Genomic DNA, 26472 nt, shown 5'->3' with positions numbered 1-26472 from the left:
CATGGCACAAACAGTTGACAGGTTGAGAGAAGCAGCAGAAATGTGTTTTTTGACTTTTTATCTCACTGTGAGATGGTGGGTTTGAAATGGAGAAGATTTAAACCCAAAAGCATCTTCTGTTCCATTCATAAAGATTTTCTGTCACAAGTACATATAAAGGTACATATTTTTTCACTATTTATATATGTGTATATATTGTACTGTATGTGCATATGTATATGTTTATGCACTGTAACAGTCGGCTGGGACCCTGGCCTAGCCGGCACGCCCGGAGAGATTAAGAACTAGGGGCCTCATGCATAACGGCGTGCGTAGAACTCGCACTATAACATGACGTAAGCACAAAAGCCGAAATGTGCTTACGCACAGAAAAATCTAGATGCAGGAATCTGCGCATTCGCCAACTTCCGCATTCTTCAAGCTACATAAATCCCTGTCAGCGTGAAAAGTAACACTCGTGCACGCGCATGCTGTCCCGCCCCAACTCCTCCCAGAATTACGCCTCTTTGAATATACAAATCAGTATAAATAGCCCTTAAGCTCAGCATTCTGTGAAAAGACAATGGGAAAAGCAAGAGGGAAAGTGGAAGAATTTCAGCGAATACCAAGTGGAGGCAAGGAAAACCATACTATTTGTTGGTTTAAACAGTGGTATAAACAACAAAAGGAAGTTGATCGACTGACATAGCATGTCGGAGAAACTCGGAAGCTCAAGTTCACAAAGTTGCACAGTGCCCTAAATAAAAAAGAAGTTGTCAGATATCAAAGTTGCCGTAAAAAGGTGAGTTGTAGTCCACCATCTGAGTTTCATATGAAAGCTTATTAGGGCACAGAGAAAAAAAAGGCACACAGTGGGGAAATGTCAACTTAAATCTCAAAATGTCCACTTTAATCACGTAGTTTATTTTGTCATTAAAGTAGAACATCACAAACTTCATCTTAAAATCGTTTAATTAACTAGTTTCTCAAATCTCATCGTAAGTAAAGTAGCACATTAAATGCTTTGTTTTGTATTTGATCTTTTGCTCTATGTGTGTGAATCACTACGTGCTTCTTAAACTGGCTTTCTCTCCCTTCGACAGTACACAGTATCCATTACATTTGTGATATTACAGTTCTCTGAATAGCTAAAATACCGAGATGTATATGTGATATCATTTTCATGATGATAGGAGTTAAAGCACGCTATTAAACAACAACAACAACATTTATTTATATAGCACATTTTCATACAAAAAAATGTATCTCAAAGTGCTTTACAAAATGAAGAAAAGAAAAATAAAAGACAGTAAAAAATAAAATAAGTCAACATTAATTAACATAGAATAAGTAAGGTCCGATGGCCAGGGTGGACAGAAAAAAAAAAAAAAAACTCCAGACGGCAGGAGAAAAAAAATAAAATCTGCAGGGATTCCAGACCATGAGACCGCCCAGTCCCCTCTGTGAACATGGTGGCTCAGTGATTGTGCGCGACCTTTGATGAAAAAATTTATTGCAGCAGTACTCGGGGCGGCTCTAGGCTCGTGGCAGCCCTGGGCAGAGGAAGAATCGGTGGCTCCTTCGCCTGCCAATGGCAATATGGTATCTTATGCACGGCAGATGGCCACGTCTGTTGCGCACACTGCATAGCCGCCTCGTGCTCATGACACAAGCATTTAACTTTTGCCGAAATTTGCCGCTGTGTTTTTAGCTGTGTCATTATTTTCTCTTTCTGTTTTACCTTCAATATATATTTGTGTGGCTGTCCCTGGGATTTGACTACCTTGTGCAGGTGCACAGTTTGCACATTCCTAAGGCCGCCCCTGCAGTATTGTCTCTTTGAAACGCACTAACCTCTCCACACAATCAGCTTTGTAATGGATGTTAAGCCATCTGTAAGCTTATAACGCAGATTCTTCAAAACTTTTAAGGAACATTGAAATATCTTCGTAGTACATGTTTCATTATTCTATCCTTCACTTCAGTCCCAGTGAAGCATATAGCGCGAGCAGAGCGCCAGATCCATGCTAGTGTAACAACACCGTGTCCTTTAATTATTAACAATATAGATTATTTAAATGAAGTAAAAGTTTTATCTGTATAATATAATAAACATTTTTCTGCATTTCATCTTAAAAATGATATTGTCATCATATGTAAATACACTCTTTATATAGTGGCCCAGGTTGTGCAATATTATAAATGTACTAAAAGTTTACAGTGAGGTAACTGTACTAATAAGTACTAACAGTTCTACCAGGAGCACTTGATGGACTGATTGAGTGCATTTAGAGTTCTTGGGATGAAACTGTTTCTGAACCGCAAGGTCCGTACAGGAAAGATTTGAAGTGTTTGTCATATGAGAAGCAGTTCAAATAGGAAACATGGCTGAGGCAGCGTGTGCTTGATGCTGTATACCGATAATTCTCTTTCTAATTAGCTGCTGTACAGCTGTGATTCCCCACTCAGATAGAGTGATATAAATACTCTGAGTGGTGCAGTGAGAGTAATATGGAAAAAGATGATCCACTATGGCAACCCCTAATGGGAGCAGCTGAAAGAAGAAGAAGAAGTTGCAGTGAGAGTAACAACGTTAAAGCAGCTGTGGTATTTAGAATAGTTTGATCATTCCGTGGACCATTATATTGTTCCTGGTTAATTACAATCAGATGCATTAAACCAATAAACAATATGCTGTTAATTTCAGTGTATTTATAAAGCCGCGTTAGGAAAAGAAAGGATGACCACACAGGAACAGTAGCATTGCTTTGATGCTGGGTGCCGCCAGTCTGCAAAACCAAGTGGAGAACTTGCATACGACAGGGTATGTCGTGGCTTTATGGCAAGTAAATGTTTTATACATCGCGATTTGAATGTGGAAACATTCTTATTTCTGTGCGTACGCACCGTTTATACATGAGGCCCCAGAAGAGGTGCAGTATCTCCCCTGGAACACAAGAGGGCAGCCGCCCTGGTGGGTGTTGGGGCCACAGGAACTCAACCCAGTGGGGGCCCGTGGCCACCACCAGGGGGCACCTTGACCTTTGTTAAGCCCTTTACTGCATCACTTCCGCCACACCAGGAAGTGCTGCAGGAAGGACAATGAGCACTTGGAGCACATCCAGGTATTAAAGGTGCTGCCTCACTCCATTCGAGCTGGAGACGGACGCAGAGCACAGACCTTGCGGGAAAGGACTGAAGGCGGCAGAGAACAATAGAGAAAAGGATGGAAAAGAGAAAAGAAGAAAGGACTGTGAGCTATTTGTATCTGATTAATGCATTGTGTGGTGCTGTAGAGGGAAGAGAAGAATAAATGTGTGTTTTTTTTGATGTGTGTCCTGTATCTGTCTGTGTTAAAGGGCTGATCTTCCACAGTACGAACCATATACTTAAAAACATTAGATGTACCCATTTTTACACCATACACTTTTCCTAAGAAAGGGTTTAGTTGAGTCACTAAACTTAAAGTAGCATTAGGAAATAGAAAATCACTAGTTTATCCATATATACATATCTTTGGGATGTGATGTGGATGGATGATACCTGGAAACAATCCTGGGGACACAGGGAGGATGCGTAAACCTCACAGAATAAAAGACCACACCAAGAACTGAACCAAAGTTCCTCAATCTGTTAGGCAGCACAACTAAACACTGCACAATACCAATAAACTGGGATGAATATCATAAATGCAGTATAAGCAATAAAATAATTACTTAATCTTTATTTTAAATACATAAGCATCAGTAAAATATATATTATGACTACCTAAATAAGGAATATACCGTATATCGAGACAATGATCATAAATACTGCCGGCACAGAACTATACATCAGAGAATAATTTAGTTCTCATTTAGCAATAAATTATTGTATGGATTGAATAGCCCTATATAAATGTTTAATTGCAAATTAAATATGTATTAGTCCTTATGTACATTTATTAATACTTATATAATCTGTTACAAAGGAAGCTGAAACCTGAATCAGTGGTGCAGTAAGCATGGAAAGCAGCATTGGCAGGTAACCAAGCATCTCTATTATGTTCTTGACAGCCATTAGTTGGTATAATGTTGGGTTCACCATAAATAAGATGATAACTGGTCAGATCTTTGTGACTTCAGGATAGTTGCACTGCCACTACGGCTAACTAAGAATGTCTACATGATGTGGTTATCAGCAATATACAAAACAGAGTACACTTGATATTAATGGAATCAATTGGTTTTTGCCACCAGCCAGTTGGGACAATAGCTACAGTCAACTGATGACAATTAGTTGCACCATATTTGGTTGCATACGCCACAGGATACCAATTTGTATAGTTATGACATGTATAACTGTTTGTATAGCCACCAACTGGCACTGATACGTTTACAATGACCAACATGAATCCTATTTCTAGAATAACAAATTGTTTCATAGCTCTGATTCTGGACTCCTTTCTTATTCATGCTTCAGGGTCCAACTGTTTCTGTCACTGAATCTGACTGATGAGATATGGATCATAAATATTTATTTACAGGCACTGGCAGCCACAGAGAGTGCATAAGTAGTGAACCAGCCTTCAACAGAACACCAGTGCTTTGCAGTTCACATACATTTAAATGTTACCAATTTGGAGTCACAGATTCATTGAACTGGTTTGTGTCTGGAAAGGCAGAGGAAAATGAAGTACCTAGCAAAAAAACCCATACAAGAATAAGGAAAAGGTACAAACTCCACAAAGACAATCACTGGATTGGGAGGAGAATTCAAGACTCTGGAGCTGAGAAGCAGCATTGCTAACCGCATGGAGGGATGTATGTAACCACATATTAGAGAGAGAGAGAGAGAAAGAGGTTAGGAGCACGTGCTGATATAGCGCATTGCCATACCCACCACACGACAAACCAATTCAGGATCCAGATTAGGACCCGAATACAGCCATGCAATGGGTGACACCTCAACACCACACTGGTTCAGATGGAGTGGAACCAGTGTGAGGTTTTTTATGGTGGCTGGAGTGCCAATTCTGCCACCGACCCCCAAGTTTTTCCTTGAAGGTTGGAAGGCCTAGATGCAGGACTGGATGCAGATTAACGTCATACCCAGGACGGAGCAATTGCAGGTTAAGGACCTTGCTCAAGGGCCCAACAGAAGAGACACTTTTGGCATTTACAGGATTCGAACTGGCAACCAGAGCACTCCACCCAATCACATACAGTTAGGTCCATAAACATTTGGACAGAGACAACTTTTTTCTAATTTTGAATTTTAAATGAGACAACTCAGATGCAGTTGAAGTGCAGACTTTCAGCTTTAATTCAGTGGGTTGAGCAAAAGATTGCATAAAAATGTGAGGGAACTAAAGTATTTTTTAACACAATCCCTTCATTTCAGGGGCTTAAAAGTAATTGGACAAATTAAATAAATGGAAATAAAATGTTAATTTCTAATACTTGGTTGAAAACCCTTTGCTGGCAATTACAGCCTGAAGTCTTGAACTCATGGACATCACCAGATGCTGGGTTTCCTCCTTTTTAATGCTCTGCCAGGCCTTTACTGCAGCGGCTTTCAGTTGTTGTTTGTTTATGGGCCTTTCTGTCTGAAGTTTAGTCTTCAACAAGTGAAATGCATACTCAATTGGGTTAAGATCAGGTGACTGACTTGGCCATTCAAGAATTTTCCACTTCTTTGCTTTAATAAACTCCTGGGTTGCTTTGGCTGTATGTTTTGTGTCATTGTCCATCTGTATCATGAAACGCCGTCCAATCAATTTGACTGCATTTAGCTGGATTTGAGCAGACAGTATGTCTCTGAACACCTCAGAATTCATTCGGCTGCTTCTGTCCTGTGTGACATCATCAATAAATACTAGTGTCCCTGTGCCACTGGCAGCCATGCACGCCCAAGCCATCACACTGCCTCCACCATGTTTTACAGGTGATGTGGTATGTTTTGGATAATGAGCTGTTCCATGCCTTCGCCATACTTTTTTCTTGCCATCATTCTAGTAGAGGTTGATTTTGGTTTCATCTGTCCAAATAATTTTTTTCCAGAACTGTGCTGGCTTTTTTAGATGTTAAATCTAGCCTTTCTATTCTTGAGGCTTATGAGTGGCTTGCACCTGCAGTGCACTCTCTGTATTTACTTTCATGCAGTCTTCTCTTTATGGTAGACTTGGATATCGATACGCCGACCCCCTGGAGAGTGTTGTTCACTTGGTTGACTGTTGTGAAGGGATTTCTCTTCACCATGGAAATGATTCTGCGATCATCCACCACTGCTGTCTTTCGTGGACGTCCAGGTCTTTTTGTGTTGCTGAGTTCACCAGTGCTTGCTTTCTTTCTCAGGATGTACCAAACCGTAGATTTTGCCACTCGTAATATTGTAGCAATTTCTCTGATGTGTTTTTCTGTTATCGCAGCTTAAGGATGGCTTCTTTCACCTGCATGGAGAGCTCCTTTGACTGCATGTTGTCTGTTCACAGCAAAAATCTTCCACATGCAAGCACCACACCTCAAATCAACTCCAGACCTTTTATCTGCTTAATTAATAATGACATAACGACGGACTTGCCTTCACCTGCACATGAAATAGCCTTTGAGTCAATTGTCAAATTACTTTTGAACCCCTGAAATGAAGGCATTGTGTTAAAAAAATGCTTTAGTTGCCTCACATTTTTATGCAATCTTTTTGTTCAAATTACTGAATTAAAGCTGAAAGTCTGCACTTCAACTGCATCTGAGTTGTTTCATTTAAAATTCATTGTGGTAATGTACAGAACCAAAATTAGAAAAAAGTTGTCTCTGTCCAAATATTTATGGACCTAACTGTATTACTTCCAATTAAAGTATTTTAAATAAAATGATCATTACATACAGTACATTACTAACACAAATTATGATTAATTAGATAATGGTTCGCAGATAAAGACAAAAGCGATACATTATGTATAGTATATTTCTGTCTTAACAAAATAAAACTTTGCATGAATTTTTAATAACCAATTTACATGTTTTCAAAAAATTTGCAAATCTACTAAGTGAGATTAGTATCCTTTTAAATTAAGGTCTCTGTTTTTAAAGAGTAGGATCAAATACATATTTTATTTTTATTTGCTGTTAGATTTAGATAGGTGGGGTGCCTTCAAGGAGTAATAAGAAGCAATGAAGGATGGCAGAATCCTTCCTAGATTAAGCATTGGTCATCTATTGCACACATGTCCATTAGGACATTTTAGTGATGCCAATCAATCTGACCTCTTCTTTTTAAACAATCTTATCCCTTTCTTAACTGCAATGGTGATGGACAGGTTGACAGATGAGATTAGACAGGAGTCCCCGTGGACTATGATGTTTGCTGATGACATTGTGATCTGTAGCGATAGTAGGGAGCAGGTTGAGGAGACCCTGGAGAGGTGGAGAGATGCTCTTGTGAGGAGAGGAATGAAGGTCAGTAGGAACAAGAGAGAATACATGTGTTTGAATGAGAGGGAGGTCAGAGGAATGGTGAGGATGCAGGGAGTAGAGTTGGCAAAGGTGAATGAGTTTAAATACTTGGGATCAACAATACAGAGTAACGAGGATTGTGGAAGAGAGGTGAAAAAGAGAGTGCAGGCAGGGTTGAATGAGTAGAGAAGAGTGTCAGGAGTGATTTGTGACAGATAGATATCAGCAAGAGTGAAAGGGAAGGTCTACAGGACGATAGTGAGACCAGCTATATTATATGGGTTGGCACTGACCAAAAAGCAGGAGACAGAGCTGAAGGTGGCAGAGTTAAAGATGCTACGATTTGCATTGGGTGTGACAAGGATGGACAGGGTATGAAATGAGGACATTAGAGAGTCTGCTCTGGTTGGACGGTTGGGAGACAAAGTCAGAGAGGCGAGATTGCATTGATTTGGACATGTGCAGAGGAGAGATGCTTGGTATATTGGGAAAAGGATATTAAAGATAGAGCTGCCAGGCAAGAGGAAAACAGGAAGGCCTAAGAGAAGATTTATGGATGTGGTGAGAGAGGACATGCAGGTGATGGTTGTGACAGAGGAAGATGCCAAGGAACAAGATGATCTGCTGTGGCAACCCCTAACGGGAGCAGGCAAAACAAGAAGAAGAAGATTACAATAAGAATTAAATAAACAAAAGAAAAAAAATGTGAACATCAAGAGAACATAGAAAGTAAAAGGGAGGCATCAAACACTACTAGAGTCTTTGGTTGAACTAAATGGAGTGAATGTGACCTATTAAAACAGCAGACCAATTCTACTTGGTAACATATTGCATTTTTTGAGGCTTTAATTATTAGACCTGTAATGGCAGGGGAAGCAATGCAGAACAAAAGTATTTTTTAGCGTATCTCGTGGGTCACTTTGAAACTGCATGAAATATTTGTCTTTTCATTTTACAGTTTTTCCTTGGGAAAAAGAATTATAATTCCAAAACCATTCTTGTGTAGACAATTACTAATATGCCCTAATTGCTAAATTGTGTGTTCCGCTTGATTAATTTCCAACCCCTAAACTGTTTATTAAAAGATTTTGAAAAATTAATGAATATTTCAAGTGTATCTTACCTCTTTGTTTCCATTAATATCCAGTAGTATTGAAACACATGGGTCTGCTTGCACCAATTATTTTGCTGGTGTATTTTTATGAATTTGCTGAAATCTATCCAGTCCCTTCAGGCTGCTATTTTCAGAATTTTTGTTTAAATTTAATATTTTTAGACTTTTATTTTATACTTCATATTTCTGGTGTGTTCCTTGCTAGGTCATATATATATATAGAAATGGCCAAATGATGCTGCAGTGGTTACCGTTACTGCCCCAGCACTCCGGAGTTCTGGGTTTGAATCCCTTCCACTGTTTTTCTCTGGGCTGGCCAGTTTACCTTCACCATCAAAAAGAGATGCATACTAGATTAACTGGTAAATCTGAATTAGCCCAGTATGGGGTGCAGGTAAATGCATGAATGCATCCAGTGATGGGAATGGTGCCCTGTCGAGAGCTGGTTCCTACTGTATACACAGTGCCTCTGGGTTGAGAACCAGTTTCTGGGCACACTAAACAGAATGACTAGTTTAATAAAATGTATGTATAGGTGAATATACAACACAGTTTAACTTACCTGTGGAGCTTCTTCATAGGCCTCACCCTCTGGTTCCATAATAGGCTCTCCCAGCGGCTCCTCTACTGCCTCCTGGCCCAGCTCTTCAGGCTGCAGAAACACAATCCACATCACCACATCACTCCAGATTTTAGACAATACCTATAAATATTGTTATTTAATTTTATTTTTTTTTACCAATTTAAACATTGTTTTCATGCTGTTTCATTTAGCTACAATCTGTTTACCCAGTTTTATTCTGGATGATTTTCACTTGTATATATTGCATGTAGCATTTGTTAATTGATTATCTTTATTAGTATTAGTAATTTGAATATTTTGTATTACATCCACTTCTTTCTTCCTCTTTAAATTTTGAACTTACTCAAACGGGACCATCAAGTTGTGACAATCATGGAAGCACAGAGCGGAGCAGCAAGCGGAAGCACAGAGCAGCGGCGTTTCCCACAGGCACGTAGCCCTTCGCAAGCACCCGAGGAAGTTCATATGAAGTAAAGCCGGCAGCTGACCAGTAGAAATAACCGGCAGTGAGAAATTAAAGTCGATCGCTCAGCAGGGTGGTGGAAACTTAAAGCCGACGGTCTCTTAGTGATTCAGCTGAACTGGGAAAGTGCCAAAACACCTATAAAAACGCGTTATATCTGCTCTCTGCCTGTCGAGGGCACGTTTATATGTTGTGTGTCCTGCAGCATGTACAGTTCAGGTTTTCTGACCGACAGTGCAGATAGCTTCACCTGCCAAAATGTTTAGTTAATTTAGAGTTGGTCGGGAAAATACGCAATTGGAGGACCGTTAGGAATCTGATAGCGATTAGGCAAACTGAAAATTGGATCGACTCGGTTTGTTCAGACAATTCGACTATTTCTGATTTGGCTTCAGTCTCTCCTGATCCCACTGTAGTCAGTGCGGCGAAATCAGCAGCACCAATTCAGCCACAGGGCAAGTGGGTAACAGTAAGACGAGGGTCTAAGAATACAAAATGTAGTCCCTCAGCACCCAGGTCACCAATTGGACCCAGAACAGGTTCTCAGCTCTCAGCAGCGCCTGTGGAAACTGAGAATAATAAAGTGCTCATAATTGGCGATTCCATAGTGTGGAATGTTAGAATTCCAAACTATGTTAAACCAGTAGTTAATGTTAAGTGCCTCGCAGGGGCCAAGATTTCTGGCATAAAGGCGCATTGGACCTGTTGCCGACGATGAAGTATCTACCTTATTGCTGCATGTCGGCACTAATGATATTTATTTACAGCAATCTGAGGTATTAAAGCGGAACTTCATCTCTCTATGCACCAAAGCTAAAACAAAATGTCGGAATTTAATTGTATCTGGTCCCTTACCAAGATTATATAGAGGGATGTGATTTATAGCAGATTGCATTCCTTTCACTGCTGGCTAGAAACCTGGTGTGCAAATAAAAGCATAGCATTTGTGAACAATTGGGATGATTTTTGGGAAAGGCCTGGATTTTTCAGAAGAGATGGTCTTCATCCTAACTGGAGGGATCTTATGTATTATCCCAAAATATGGCAGCAAAACTGCCTGGTTGACTGATTAGAGCACCATCCAGGCGCAGTCATGTGATCTTAAATCACAGGCTGTTGTTTATCCCACCTGTTATTTTCCTGAAGCTGTTACCCATAATCCCTGTTGTGGGGCATCCAGTAAATTTAGTCTTGATACAAACCATAAATTAATTGATAACCAAAAATAAGGTGTATAATTAGACCAAGGGATAAAACCAGACACTCCACCAGGGGCATCTGTAATAGAAATTTAATTCAAATTAAAACAAAAATATATCAGCAGTTCAGAAAGAACCATGCAGTTTTAAATGCTGTTTATTGAACATTCGCTCTCTTGGCACTAAAGCTGTTTTGGTAAATGATATATATTAAGTACAAAATCTGATCTGTGTCTTCTTACTGAAACCTGGCTTAGTAAATGTGACACTGTTCCCTAGCTGAGGTCACCAGATGGATACTGTTCCTTCATAAGTCTAGAGATTCTGGTCGAGGAGGAGGCCTTGGAATAATTCATTGTAACAAAATGCAAATCACTCCTAAAAATTTAGGCAACTTTACATCCTTTGAGGCATTCATTTTAAATATTAAAACAGATTCCAACACAATTATAGTGCTAGTCTACAGACCACCAGGGCCATATTCATTGTTCATGACTGAATTTAGCAACCTTCTGTCTGATTTGGCTATAAATTATGATCACGTAGTTCTGATGGGGATTTTAATGTACACATTGATGTGGAAACTGACACTTTTAGCAAATGTTTTACTTATTTGTTAAATTCAGTAGGATTTTGTCAGATTGTCAAAGGTCCAACTCATAATCATAACCATACATTAGATTTAATTATAACTTACAAAGTTGAAATTCAAAATTTAAATATTACTCCATTAAATGTAGTTATTTCCGATCACTTCTTAATTACATTTGATTTAGTTCTGCCCATGCCAGCACTCAGATTAAAACAAAGACAGTGCGACATCTAGATTGTAATTCTGCTTCAAAATTTATAGATACCTTGAGTAAGTCGAGTGTAATTGTGGAAAACCATTTAGATCAGTTAACATCAAATGTAAACGTGGAAAACAATTTAGATCAGCTAACATCACATTATAATGTGACCTTGAGAGATGCTCTGGACACAGTGGCTCCCCTAAAACAAAAGTGATCAAAGCACATAGAAACTCTCCCTGGTTTAATGAAAACACTCGAGCTCTTAAATTAGAGTGTCGAAAACTGGAGGCAGATGGAGAACAACAAAGCTACATGTCTTTCAAATTGCATGGACAGAGAGTGTTAATAAATATAAAAAAGCCCTCTTTAAAGCTCGCTCAGAATACTATTCTACATTAATAGATAGCAATAATAAAAATCCTAGGGTACTTTTTAGAGCAGTGGCTAAATTAACAAATGGGAATTCAGATCAACAGTGCAAAATACCAACAGATATTAGCAGTACAGACTTTATGAACTTCTTCAATGAGAAAATTAAAAATATAAGATCCCAGATCTCAGCATCACAGTACAAACCAAATACTAGCTTAGCAGACCCTGTCTCACATTGCATTCAGCACTTTAATAATTTTAATCCTGTAACTGAGCAGGAAGTCTTAACTTTAATTACTAAAATGAAGCCCACTACTTGTTCCCTAGATCCAGTGCCAACAAAACTAGTAAAAGTGCAATGGATGTTCTTGCAGCCTATTCTAACATTATCAATAGTTCATTACAGCATGGCACAGTACCTGATGCACTAAAAGTGTCAGTCATTAAACCTTTACTTAAAAAGTCAGACCTAGACCCACACATACTAAATAACTATAGGCCTATTTCAAATTTACCATTTCTCTCTAAAATACTAGAAAAGTAGTCGCCAGTCAGCTTCAGTCACACCTTACGCATTACAATTTATTTGAGAAATTCCAGTCTGGCTTTCGACTGGTCATAGTACAGAAACGGCACTAACACGGGTTGTAAATGACATTCTGATATCCTCTGATGAAGGAAACTCCACTGTAATTATGTTGTTGGACTTAAGTGCAGCATTTGACACCATTGACCATTCTATTTTACTGCACAGGCTAGAAAACGATGTTGGGCTTACAGGCCCGTGCTCGCTTGGTTCAGTTCTTATTTATCAAATCGATTCCAATATGTACAGAAATGTGCTGACAGTACTCCATCATTATACACAGAAGTTCAATATGGTGTCCGCAGGGCTCAGTACTGGGACCTTTACTGTTTTCACTTTACATGCTTCCACTGGGATCTCTCATTAGGAAACATAATGTTAATTTTCACTGTATGCAGATGACACCCAGTTATACCTTTCATTTAAATCAAATGAAGTTTCTCCGATGTTGTCTTTAATTAGTTGTGTTAGTGAATTAAAGGAATGGATGAATGAGAACTACTTGTCTTTAAATACAGATAAAACAGAGATGTTAATTGTTGGAGGGAATGACGCTGATCACAGCAATATTTTGTCATCATTTAACTCAGTTGGAATCCCAATTAATTTTACTGAATCAGCCCGCAATCTAGGAGTTATCTTTGACTCTAGCATGTCATTTAAAGCACATATTACAAAGTTGTCCAAAACATGTTTTTCCATCTTAAAAATGTTAGGAAATTAAGGCGCTTTCTAAATAAACAGGATTGTGAGAAATTAATTCATGCATTTATCTCTAGTAGGATTGACTACTGCAATGCGGTGTTCACTGGCTGTTCAAACTGTTCTCTATACAGCCTCCAGTTAATCCAAAATGCGCTGCAAGAATTATTACAAGAACAAGAAAATATGAACACATAACCCAGTTCTTAAATCTTACACTGGCTCCCAGTTAAGTTTAGGGCAGATTTCAAAATCCTCCTTTTAACATATAAAGCATTAAATGGCCAAGGTCCGCTTACTTGTCTGAACTTATCATGACTTACAAACCTGAGCACATTAAGATCTCAAGATGCCGGTCTGCTTAGGATTCCAAGGATTAATAAAATAACAGTGGGAGGTCGAGCTTTTAGTTACAGGGCCCCTAAACTGTGGAATGGTCTTCCTGCTTCCATAAGAGATGCCCTTCGGTCTCAGCCTTTAAATCCCGGCTGAAGACTCACTACTTCAGTTTAGCATATCCTGACTAGAGCTGCTGATTAACTGTACAGACTGCATCTCTGTTGTTAGTCATTAGCACTAAACATAAGTAACATGATAATTATATTTGAATACTAACCCTCACCTATTCTGTTTTTGTTCTCGGTACCCAAATGTGGCACTTGGTGCCACGGCCCACCTGCCAAGTTGTTTGCCTGCCTATGGTAAAGTCATCCCTGATGGAGGATCACAGAAATCATGGGAAAGAGGGATCATTTCATCGGATTGGCTGGAGCACTGTTTCAGCCGTGGAATGGCCAAATGGGGAGGCAGCTAGATGGATGAGGTCTCCAGGACTCTAAAAATATCCAAACCTAATTATGTCATATCATCTACTGTTTAAACCGTACTTCTAAAATTTTTATTATTATGCTGTATTAAGGAATTGTTCTGTTCTGTGTATTGTATTGTATTGACCCCTACTTTTGACACCCACTGCACGCCCAACCTACCTGGATAGGGGTCTCTCTTTGAACTGCCTTTCCCAAGGTTTCTTCCTTTTTTCCCTACAAGGTTTTTTTGGGAATTTTTCCTTGTCTTCTCAGAGAGTCAAGGCTGGGGGCTGTCAAAGGCAGGGCCTGTTAAAGCCCATTGCAGCACTTCCTGTGTGATTTTGGGCTATACAAAAATAAATTGTATTGTATTGTATTGTATCCATGCCAGCATAGGTTTCATATTACCTCAGTGTGCTAGAATGGGTAATGAGGACTGAGTCCCATTTGTCCAGAGATACTAAAGTTAGCGTATTATATACTAATGTTGCCCTGGAAATACTAAAGTTTGAAAAAACATTGATATTAAGTCTCTGCATTGTGGGAATACAATGATAAATTGTGGCTATATAATACTAAGCTGACAGTGGCAACAGCACCAGAGGAATTGTGGGAATTTAACCACTGTTCGCCGTTTAATCTCACTGGAAAGAAAGTATTATTATTCACACAGAACTCATACATCTTTTTGGAAATACTGCATATATATTTGTATTAGTCAAGTACTGGAAACTTAGCCTAATTTCTACAGATTTTATTAAAACACTATCATATCTACTTACTGATGCAGTACTTGTGCTTGCATTATGCAGAAACAAACCTAATTTGCACTTTATTATTTTTAGTTGTTGACATTTGCACTGGTTTATTCATTTAATTTTTATTTTAATTAGTACAGAATAATAATGCTTACGCATACTGTATTTATGGAAATTGATTTCAGTGTTCACTTTTAGGGGCAGATCAAGTGTTGGGTTAGACTTCGTGTGATGCTGGATATCCTGCTCTTATTATCTTTGCAGTACATCTGTGATATTCTATATTTATAGTGCCTGGCAGTGATGGTGTATCTGAAGTTTGAGTAAATAACAAAATTACAATAGGCATTTGTTTATGATTTTTACTGGGTAACCAGGCATATAAAAAGTTATGGTTTTATTATGTTGATCAGTGTCAAAAAATCAAAATTAAATCCAAAGTGATTCAATGTTGTATACCAATAAAAACAACATTTCAAGGGGAATAATACCTTACATTGACACTGTATGTATATAAATATTTATAGATACTTAGCTTACTAGTAAATAGGAACATGACTGAAAAATATAAAGTACTGAATGCACAACTAAATGTCACACAGATTTAAACAAACACGTGGTTTTTGGCCTCAGGTAATCCACATAGCGTTAGTGCTAAGGAGCAGTCACATCTCTAGAGGCATTATAAAATTATTAGTCATTATTGCTAATAAGGGCAGCAGAAGATGGGTGCAGCTGGTCAGAAAAACCAGACTGACTGACAAAGAAAATGAAGCCATTACATGAGTGGGCCCTATGCTAAAAGAGGATTATAACATGTTAAGTGTGGCACTTATGGAATAAAATAATAAAAAAGAGATACTCAGGCAGGCAGTTTAAGAGTGAATTTATCTCATGTTTTTATGGTTGAAATTTGTTGAATGTAAAGTCACTGAAAAACATTTGTGGGGTCTTACTGTACATCTATCGATCAAGTTTGTGTACAACCTCAAGGTAGGAACCAGCCGTAGTGAAGATTCCACTCTATGCCTTGGCTCACTCACACACACACACCCTCACTAATTATTAATTCATAAGTGCAACTTAGCTTAGTAGTGTATATTAAGAACTTGAGGGAAGACTGCCATTTCCAAAGGAATGTGCAAGATTAATGGGTATCCATAAAAATGGTCATATCAAAGTAAATCCTTAACATCTGTAGTGGTAGCATTTGTGGTAAGGAATATTCAAACTAAATATTGTGTGTGTGATACCAGGTAATCCGTTACTCGACCAGTCTGTATTTGTGACTTTTATCATAATCCCAAGACACTTTATATACAATGCAAATATGAAAACATAATAAAGAGCAAATAATACATTAAGCTGTAGCCTAGATTCCCAGCTGTAGGCTAATGCAAGTACAGTAGCATTGGGAATCTCACAGTATCCACTTGTCTTTCACACATAACCCCCAACCCTGGGAGCACTGTTTCACTGACAACTTGCACGTGTTCTGTAACTCTCCATATTTTACATGGACTTGTGTTGCAGCAATCTCTACCAAATGTATCACATTAAAATAAGATGCACTGCAAATGTCAGACATAAAGCTTGTAGGATAAAGAACAACTAAGAGAGTTCAGAACCTTCTGTTGAAATAACCAAGTAAATCCATCCATACTTTCATCAGTTTTGTTTATTGAATTACAGGAGTGTCACTTGGTGTTCCTGTAATATCAGGCACAAGGTGGAAGCCACCTATGAGTGGGATCCCAATCCATCACCAAGCACACTTATGCAGACACTCTCATCTTACTTTCCAAATATACAGTCTCCAATCAATCTGACATGCACAACTTTGAATTAGGATTGGGGGTGGCATGTGACCCTGAATATGCAGAGATAACCAATGTAGAAAGAGAGAGAACGTGCAAACTGCAAGCAGACATGGCCTGGGGATAGAACCTTACAGTAGGTGTTTAGCGGCAGCAGAATAGAGAGCTACCTTCAGAAGTACATTGCCACTCTTATAAGTTTGTAACCATATTGTGAGCCTTGTCTACAAACCTGCAAGAATGGAAGTTTTCTTCTAGTTCTATATTTCTGTACATCCATCCATTTTTATTAATTTTATTCATTTACCATGATGCAGCTATATGGAACTTATTTTCACACAGTATGATCATGGCACAAACCAGTTCTAGACAGGATGACAGTTTATCACAGGAGACCATCTCAAACATAACCATATTTAAGCCTAAAGGGGTCAATGTACAATAACCTATCAATGTAATATTTCCTTCTTTGGAATATGGGCAAGCTTAGATGGGGATTAATATCCAGATCTCTGGCACTGTGAGGAAGCAGCCATCCCACTTCTCTACTACAAAACTTTTTTTTTTATTATTGTTACATGATTTTATTCAACTTGCCCTCTCTGTTTGTTTGGGTCAAATTTTGCAATGAAATTTTTACCCACTTTTACCAAACTGATTTCATTCAAACTTTGCATGCATGCTGATCTCCAGTGATAATGCAATATTTCATCAGTTTTGACCAGGAATATGTATGTTAATTAAATTGAATTTAAATTTGACACACATACACACACACACATATAGTGCTTTTAGCCAGCACATATATCAAGCAGTTAGCATGTTGGACATTTGATCAACGGTTGAAGGTTCAAGACCAATGCAGACAAATTGATTTTAAATTAAATCATTCTGATTAATTGATTTTGAAGTTTTGTCAAGTTACTTCAATATGACGGTAAAGCAGCATTGGTCAGGTGGTTAGCATGTACATAACATATATATATTTTTATTTTATCAATTTTTCATAATTTATATAAAATTTGGCAAAATACTCTTTTCAGTGATTTGCCAATATTGAGTCAGTGGATATTGTGCTTGGCTTTCCTAATAAAGAATGAAAGTTCTCCAATAGTCAAACACACATTTCCATTAGTTCACATGTATAAGGTTTCACAGCGGTTAGGATTTTCTGGAATGAGAAATGAACATGAATGAATGTTACATTTCACTTTAAGATTGCAGGTTCAGTTTCACTCTGTTGCTCATGTCATTTCTGCCAAATCACATTCCCCCCAAGTCAAGGTTTTTGTAACGTGCAGAGGACGGTGTGGCATCAGGGTGGCTAAAAATATATATAAGAAAAAGAAAAAAATATTTTATTCAAAACTGCACTAAAAAGTAAAAAATATTTTATTTCTTTTACTAAGAGTTTGTCGGTCATATGTAACTAAGAAATAAAAACAGGTGTGCATAAAAAATGTATTCAATTAAAATGCATATATTCCTTAAATGATAAAAAAAAAACTTTGAAATTTGAAAATGTATCCAATTATTACCATTTCCCTACGTGCATTAATCAACTTTTATATGATATGTCATTTTCTTTCCATTGTTAAGCTTTTTAGAAATTTCACTTTAACAAATCTATGCATTTTGTATACAGTGAAACATAACTTTACTGCTGGTGAAAATGTTTTGCAATTGATAGACAATTTTTAGAGACATCAAAATGCTCTCACCCTACTCTACTGTTGCATGTATTCCTGCTATCTAAAATCCCTATGAAATATGTCTTTCAATGCCAGCTACCGTGTCTGAGGCTGGGCTTTTGTCTTTTTCCTGAGTTTTTGCTCACCACCTGCTGCTCTGATGATACCTGTGCTGCTTTAATCTAAAAGTCAAATTTGAATGACAAGCAGCTCAGTGTGAATCATTCACACAAAAGAAAACACTAAACATGACTTTCAGCTTAACCGTTGAACAAAACAGCACTTAACAACCCCTTTCTTCAATCTATAAAATAAGCAAATAAAGGGGAAAATGTATCAGCAAATGATCTACTCAGTGGTATGATATTGTGTTATACTGTACTTACCTTGGTAGCCTAAACAATTTATGTGAAAAAGAACTATCTATTGTGACTCGTTAGTATTGTCCAAGCTGTGTTCCAGTCAGTTAGAAGGAACAAATCTATGGCCGACATGAGTACATTGTCAGATTACCAGCAAACATGCAGGACGACAGACACTGTAACAACTCTGAATTCTCTAATATGTTACAAAAGAATGACATTATAACATAAAATAAAGCATCAAGCTGTTTGGGGAGATTCAAAAAATGAATGTATTAATAAACTAAGGAGGTATATATATTGTGATGGCCGGGACGTCCCTTAACCAAGAGAAAGAGCCTCTTTAGAGCAATACATCCCCCTGGATGAAAATGGTTCCCCGGATTACCGCAGGGCAGTATGGGACATGGAGTCCATTTCTTCAGCCCTGTTGGGTGCCGTGGGTGCTGCCAGGGGGAACTCACCAAGAACCCAGGGACTATTATGGTGATGTTAACCGGAAGTACTGAGAAGTCACGAGGACGGAAACCTGCAGTACTTCCGGGACACCTGAAGAAGGCGTTTGACCCGGAGACGGAATACTTCTGGGTCAGAGACTTTAAAAGGACTATGGGAAACCCCAGCAGATTGAGCCGGAGTTGTGTGGGAGTGTAACGGAGATGCTGGAGTGGAGGATTTGTGTATTATTGATTTATTATTGCCTATTTGAGAATTGTGGAGAGTGCGGTGTTTTGTACACTTTATTAAGAAGAATTATTAAATATTACTCTTGGTGTTTACAAGTGTGTCTGGGACATCTGTCTGGTGGGTTCAACGGGGCAACAGCGCCTCCATAGCATCCACTATATATATATATATATATATATATATATATATATATATATATATATATATATATATACTGTATATATATATATATATATATGAAAAGCCTACGGGACCCAACAGGGCTGCACCCAACTCCAACCCAGGAACATAAAAATAATCATTTTTCTTTTGTACATTTACAGATTTTACTAATATTCTGGCCGCAACATACTGTACATATAATATCTCTCTATCCATATAGTTTATATATAGTATAAATATAGAAAACTACACATTTTCTTCACAATTACCATGAAAGTTTCAAGGGTTCTCAATGGAAAAATGATTCTTAAGCTCCTACATTTGATTCGTGAGGTGAAAGTTAAAAAAAACAAGAGAACGCAAAAGAGACCATGTACTGTAGATACAGCTGATCAACAAGATCCTCTAAGATGAGATCAGATGTGATGTGATGTGAAAGTGTACAGAAAGGTAAGCCCAGAAAATGTCATTTGGCTAAGTTGACAAGTTTTTTTTCACAATACACCTTGGTGGCAGGGTGTTTTGCAAATGCCCTGAAGAATATGCTACCTTGGGAAAAAAAGGAAGATATGAACTGCGTAAAAATATCAAATATGCCTTCAAAATGCTAGAATACTAGATACTAGGAAACATGACTCTACTTCTAGAAAGAGCATAAGGATATGGACACGTTGCGTGGAGCATTAAATACCTGTATAAGGCTGTGAGTAGAATTTACACTAAAACATGGCGTTTGGATAAAAGTCAAAATGTACGTATGCACAAAAAAATCCAAACACATAAATCTGTGTGTATGCCAAGTTCCATGCAATTCTCCTTTACAAATCCCAACAAACGTGAAATTTAATGCACTTGCCTACAGCCCCACCCTGACTCTGACCAGAATTTCACATATTTTAATATGCAAATTAAATTTAAAAATTAACATAAATATCACCTTCTGTTAAGTGTTTGGTTAAGAAACAATGGAAAAGGCACATGAAAAAAGAAGAATTTCAGCAAATGTGAAGTGGAGGAAAGGAAAAATGTACTATTTGTTGGCTTACACAGTGGTATAAGCAAAAAAAGCATGGCAGAGACACGCAAAATTTCAAGTTCAGAAAGTTGCACAGTGCCTTAATGAAAAAAGAAGTGGTCTATCACAGTCAATGTGAAAAGGTGAGTCACAGCCCACTGTCTCTTTATTCTGTTTCAGATATTACAAAAATTGAAACCCCGTGTGATGGTCAGACGTTGATGGTGCTGCTGTGTCGAGTACGTCTTCGGGCGCTGGCTGGACACACACCTATGCTTCAGAAATCGCTGGGAGACCATTGGCTATGTTCTGACGGACCCTGTTCTGGAGTCACAAAATGCAATAGTGGATGCTGTAAGAGTTATGGCCAATGAACTGAGTAATATAAGGGTTGTACTATGTGATATTGACCACTAATTAAATGAATTGGTTAAAAAATAAATGCTGCATTTGATTACCTGTTTTAACATTCTGCTAATTACATTCAAACTTGTAACACTGTCCGATCTGGCTGATCATTTGGCGGGTCAGAGTCAGGTTCATCATTGTGAGCCTCTTCAGGTACATGCTTGGGACACACTTTCTGCGCACTATAAAGCAGCACATTAATAGAGTGGAAATGCTTTCTATTTACATAAGCAAATTCATTCTCTAAAGGTGCCTTTATAGTGTAGCGACGACACCAAGTGCCACAATGGATCAATTCTCTGCTCTTTACTTTGAGGTGACTCACTATCCTTAAAAGTACTGCTTGCCTTTTGCTGCACTAGTTGGAAAAAGCACCTGCAATTCTATAGAGCTGCCATTTGTATAGACTCTCCAGCTATATATGATGTCGTGCCAACTCATTCTTTTGGTGATTCATTCCTGGTTGATGTAACTTGTCCAGCGCAATAGAAATGTAAGTGCAGTTGACTGCTCTGATTACATTTGCAAAGGCGGACATTGTTGAAAATTGCTCTTTTATATTTTCCATTTCAACCACAGTTTAATTAAGGAAATCTTATCTAGCTGGAGGATATACCATCCTATACAGCTGGCATGGCATGTTTGTGAAATACCCGATAGTCACCAAGTTTACGTTGAAAAACAGAGTGGGCAGAACTTGCAAAGGAGCAGGTAGAGCACAATTCCTCGAAGTCTGCCTTGTAAAGCCGGTGCCATTTCAGCACACAGGTCCAAGAAGATAGCTCTTGTAAACCAAAATCCACTTAGAAGCCAGTCATCATCATCTATAAGTATGTGCTCTCTTCTAATTCATCCATTTGCAATGTCTCCTAACAATGCTAAAGCAGCCATGGTAGTTGGAATAGTTTGGCTATTCTGTGCACCATTATATTATTACAGAATGATTGCAATCAAGTGAATTAAATTAGTAAATGATATACAATTAATTTCAGTACATTTGATAAAACCCACATCATAGATGTGAATCTAAAAAAGAAAAACAGACCACAGAAACAGGAGCACAGCTTTGACACTAGAAACATGCATACGCAAGGGGGGATTCTGCTGCCAAAATGTGCATGGCTTTATGGCAAGTTTAATTTTCAAAGTGCGTGTGGAAAGGGGAGTATACAGCATTATTGTGAGTATGCACCATTTATACATGAGCCTCCTGGTCTCATACTGGGAGAGCAGAGACTGCGTTGTTCCTTTAAGATACCAGCCAGTGGAAGTGCTGCCCGAGGGAGCTGACTTGTGAAAGAGAACTAAAGGCTGAAGGATTAAGCAAAACAAAGGCCACTCTAGTTTGGTGTTCTTGCTATAAAAGAGACAATGGAAACAATTTTTAAGTTTGGCCAGAAGTTATCTTGGGATGGGGAGTAAAGCAGCCTGATTCAGGAGGAAACTTGGAGCAAAGGCTCAACTTGCAGGAGGAAGAGAATCCAAAATAGGCATGTGGTGGTGGTGTTCGAATTTGATGGGAAAGGAGCTGGGCCCCCATCACATAAACGACAGGGGATCAAGACCATGAAGGTTGGCCTAGAATGACATTAAGATCCTTATTGCGGTACTTTGATTCCTTCCTATGTTTATTTCTTCATGTAGTTAATTCTGTTCCATTTTTGTATACATTTGGCCTCCTAGAACTTATTCTGAGCTACCACAACTACCCCTCCATGTATCAAAAGTGTTTTGGTGAACAAGAAAGGCACTATATATAGTCATGTGGAAATGTGAGTACACCCTATGATTTTTGTTTTCTTTTATAACATATGTAGACCTATTAAAATGTTATTTTCATTTAGAAATATTTATAGATAAAGGTTATATAATAAAACAAACACCATGCCACATTTACATTTGTATCCCATTATATAACAAAAAAAAAACATAAATCCAAATTTCATATGTAGAAAAAGTAAGTACACCCCTGTATGCATCAGTACGTCAAATACCTACAATTAGAATATTATTAGAGAAGATTTTGTCTGAATTTGCCTTATTTAAACCACAGACATTTAGTTTGGTTTGCTCTTTGTTGTTTAAGTGTGTGTTATCACAACACCTAGATTGAAAAAGGTTTCTGAGACCTTCGGAATAAGGTTATAGATGCCTATTATTCTTTGAAGTGATTTAAAAAGATCTCCAAACAATTGAAAGTCAAACATTTCACCATCTAGAATGTCATCTACAAGTGGAGAAGGTTTTAAACAACTTCCAACTTGTCCAAGTCAGGCCGCTCAGCAAGTTCAGCCCAAGAACAGAATGCAAGATGATGAAAAATTTTAAAATTCAAAATTTAATAATTGGACACAGGTAGTTCTTGCCACTGTTGTGTCAAAGTGCATGAGCTTATCATTAAAAGGAGGCTGCGCAAATTAGGTCTGCATAGTAGGTGTGGCAGGAGGAAACCTTTGTTGTCCAGAAAGAACCTTTGGGCAAGACTGAATTTGCCCAGGGTTTCTGGAACAATGTGCTCTGGACAGATGAGGCAAAGATAGAGTTTTTGGCTACAGTGGCAAGAAACATGTTTACTGAAAACAAAACACAACATTTGATCAGAACCTGATACCAACTTTAAAGCATAGTGGTGGAAGTGTTCTGGTTTGAGGCTGTTTTTCTGCATCAGTGCCTGGGTAGCTCACCATCACAGAATGCCCTATGAAGTCTTCATTGTACCAGAGGGTACTAGAGGATAAGGTGAGCATATCTGTCAGAAGACTGACACTCATCATAAAAACTGGATCTTGAAACATGACAATGTCTCTAAACATAGTAAATACAAACTGTGGTTGACTCTCACTGAATCCCCTACATTCTGCATACCAGGAGCACATTGGTGCTCTACAGTCCTCTACATGCTACATCTGACTCACCCCTGTTTTGGATGAACTATGTGGTGTGGCGAGTGGCTGGGGCTGCTACCCAGCCAGGACACCCAGGAGGACCGGAGGAGGGCTTGCACCTCCTACAGACCACGAGAGGGCGACCACCCTGGTTGCTTTGGGGACCACGGGTAGAAAGCTTGGAAGCTTAACCCTGTAGGGGCCCATGGTCACCGCCAGGGGGAGCCCCAATGCCTGGAGAGCCCTGGACCTCAGCACTTTTGCCATACCTGGAAGTGCTGGGGGGAAGAGGAGTGCTTCCGGGTACAGAGCAGGTGTTTCCGCCACACAGGGGAGTGCCGGCGGAAGATTACTGGAGGATACCTGGAGCACATCTGGGAGGATATAAAAGGGGCCGACTCCCTCCATTCAATGGCTGGTGTCCGGTGGAAGAGGACAGAGCTCAGAGGAGAGGAGTGGAGGTGGACCAGAGAGGAGTGAAGGCATTGTGAAAGGTCAGGACTTAAGGGGTGATTGGTGCTGTGGCACTGGGTCTGTGCACTTTAACTGTACATAATAGAGCGTAAAATAAATGTGTGTGGTGAAATCATCATGTCTACCTGTCTGTGTCCGGGCTGTTCCCCACAGTGGTTATGTGAGAATTGTGTTTTTGGATTTTTTGAGTGCAGTCAATGCCATTCAACCCTCCATTCTTAAAGATAAACTGGAGGGGGTGTAGATTCCAGCTTCACCTCCTGAATTCATAACTACCTGATTTGGCGACTGCAGTTTGTCAAACTGGGGAACTGTGTCTCCGGGATGGTAGTGAGCAACGTTGGGGCCCCACAAGGACTTTTCTGGCCCCTTTTCTGTTCACATTATGCACACCAGACTTTAAATTTAAGTCAGACTTTGGCCACATTCAGAAGTACTTTGATGATACAGCTATTGTGGCACGTATAAGGAATGGGCAGGAAGGGAATATGGGGATCTGATTGGAGCTTTCAATGAAGGGAGCAATAAGAACTGCTTGGTTCTGAACACAACAAAGACAAACAAGATGATTTTTGCAAGTCTAAGCTCCCCCTTTAGCCTGTTAACATCTGAGGGGAGGACATTGAGGTGGTGCAGACTTATAAATATCTAGGTGTCCACCTTCATGACAAACTGGACTAGTCTGTGAACACAGATGTCCTCTACAGGAAGGCGCAGAACAGGCTGTGTTGTAGTGAAATGGTGTCTTTGTTCTATCAGACAGTTCTTGCAAGTGTCGTCTTTGTTGCTTCTGTGTGTTGGAGAGACAGATAAGAACATGAAGAGGCTGGACAAACTGGTGAAGAAGGCCAGCTCGGTGTTGGGTAGGACTGTAGAATTAGTGGCAGTGGTGGTGGAAAGGTATATGGGGAAGAAGGTACAGGCCATCCTTAACAATAGCAGTCACCCTCTCCAAAACATTTTGACAGGCCAGAGAAGTAAACGTAGCAATCATCTCCTCTGACTGCTCTGTGGAACAGAACACTTTAGAAGATCATTTGTTCCTACTGCTGTGAGATTTTATAACTCTGTTGTCAACACAAGTGATTAATGACCTGGTCACCATTCTACCTTACAACACTGTAACAATTGACCATTTATACTTTTTACTATTTATTTTTTTATTCTTATATGTATATACGTAAGTATGTATGTTTTCTTATCTACCTAAGCACCTTGAGCATGGGAAAGGCACTATATAAATAAAAGGTATTATTATTATTATCTACCTACCTAATGGCTAAAAAGAAAGAAGAGGAGGGTTCTGGAATGGCCAAGTCAAAGCCTGGACCTAAATCCCATCAAGATGCTGTGGATGGGGGGATATGAACCGGGCTGAACCACCACTGAAATAATTCCAAAAACATTCTCCCAGTCGATGTCTGAGACTGGTAGGCAGTTAAGGGAAGTTTACTTGAAGTGGTACTACCAGTTATTAGAGCCAAGGGTGTACTTACTTTTTCCATAGATGGAAATGGCATGTCTGTCCTTTTTTTGTTGAATACAGTAAATTGTTGTGATGTTACATTCTCATTTTTTTCAGTTACCTGTCCCTAAAGACTCTGTTTAAATGAACACAAAATCTTCAGATGTTAAAAAAAAAAAAAACTTTATGGTGTGTACTTAACTTTTTTTATATGATTGTAGAATATGGACCAGTTGTGTGCAGTGTGATTTCAGATGGTGTTGTACCATGAGGAGCCCTGGTGAAGGAAGGCATAGTCAGAACTGAGAGTGTGGTGCATTTCTGTCTATTCAGCAGGAAGTTTGTGTGGTCATACCATTGTAGCACCGGCATCATTTCTTGAAAGCGGTGAATGATGATCAATGGAAGGGTCATTGGTGGAGAGTTTTCTCGGCTAAAATAATAATGACAGGTCAGTAGAGAACATTAGTGAAAAGACCGGGAGTCGCCCAAACGACAGCAGAAAGGCTTATTTGGCTGTACATATCCCATTTCCAAGTCTTTGTATTACACAGGTCTCTGTGTGGTTGGCTGGCCTTTCAAATGTTATTTGAGATTCAGAACTGCAAGGGCACCTAAGCTAAAGTAATTATTGAAGGATGTCCACTGGATTCTGGAAGCGTTTTTAAGGGTGAACCCAGAAGTGATTCCAAGATGGGACTTAAAAGCCCCTTC

General features: G+C 38.9%; 1 protein-coding gene across 1 annotated transcript in view; it reads right to left on the bottom strand.

Annotated features, from left to right (window-relative positions):
- The window catches only part of sncb (synuclein, beta), a 130508-nt gene that overhangs the window by 4594 nt on the left and 99442 nt on the right, over window positions 1-26472 (bottom strand). The window contains exon 5 of the mRNA XM_039775673.1: window positions 9089-9178. Within this exon, the coding sequence (XP_039631607.1) occupies window positions 9089-9178 (90 nt within the window). The remainder of the gene's footprint in view (window positions 1-9088; window positions 9179-26472) is intronic.

Source organism: Polypterus senegalus, chromosome 13, assembly GCF_016835505.1.
Source record: "Polypterus senegalus isolate Bchr_013 chromosome 13, ASM1683550v1, whole genome shotgun sequence".
NCBI classification, from domain to species: Eukaryota; Metazoa; Chordata; class Cladistia; order Polypteriformes; family Polypteridae; genus Polypterus; species Polypterus senegalus.
Note: the sequence above shows the minus strand (reverse complement) of the source record. Positions and strands in the feature narration are given on the sequence as shown.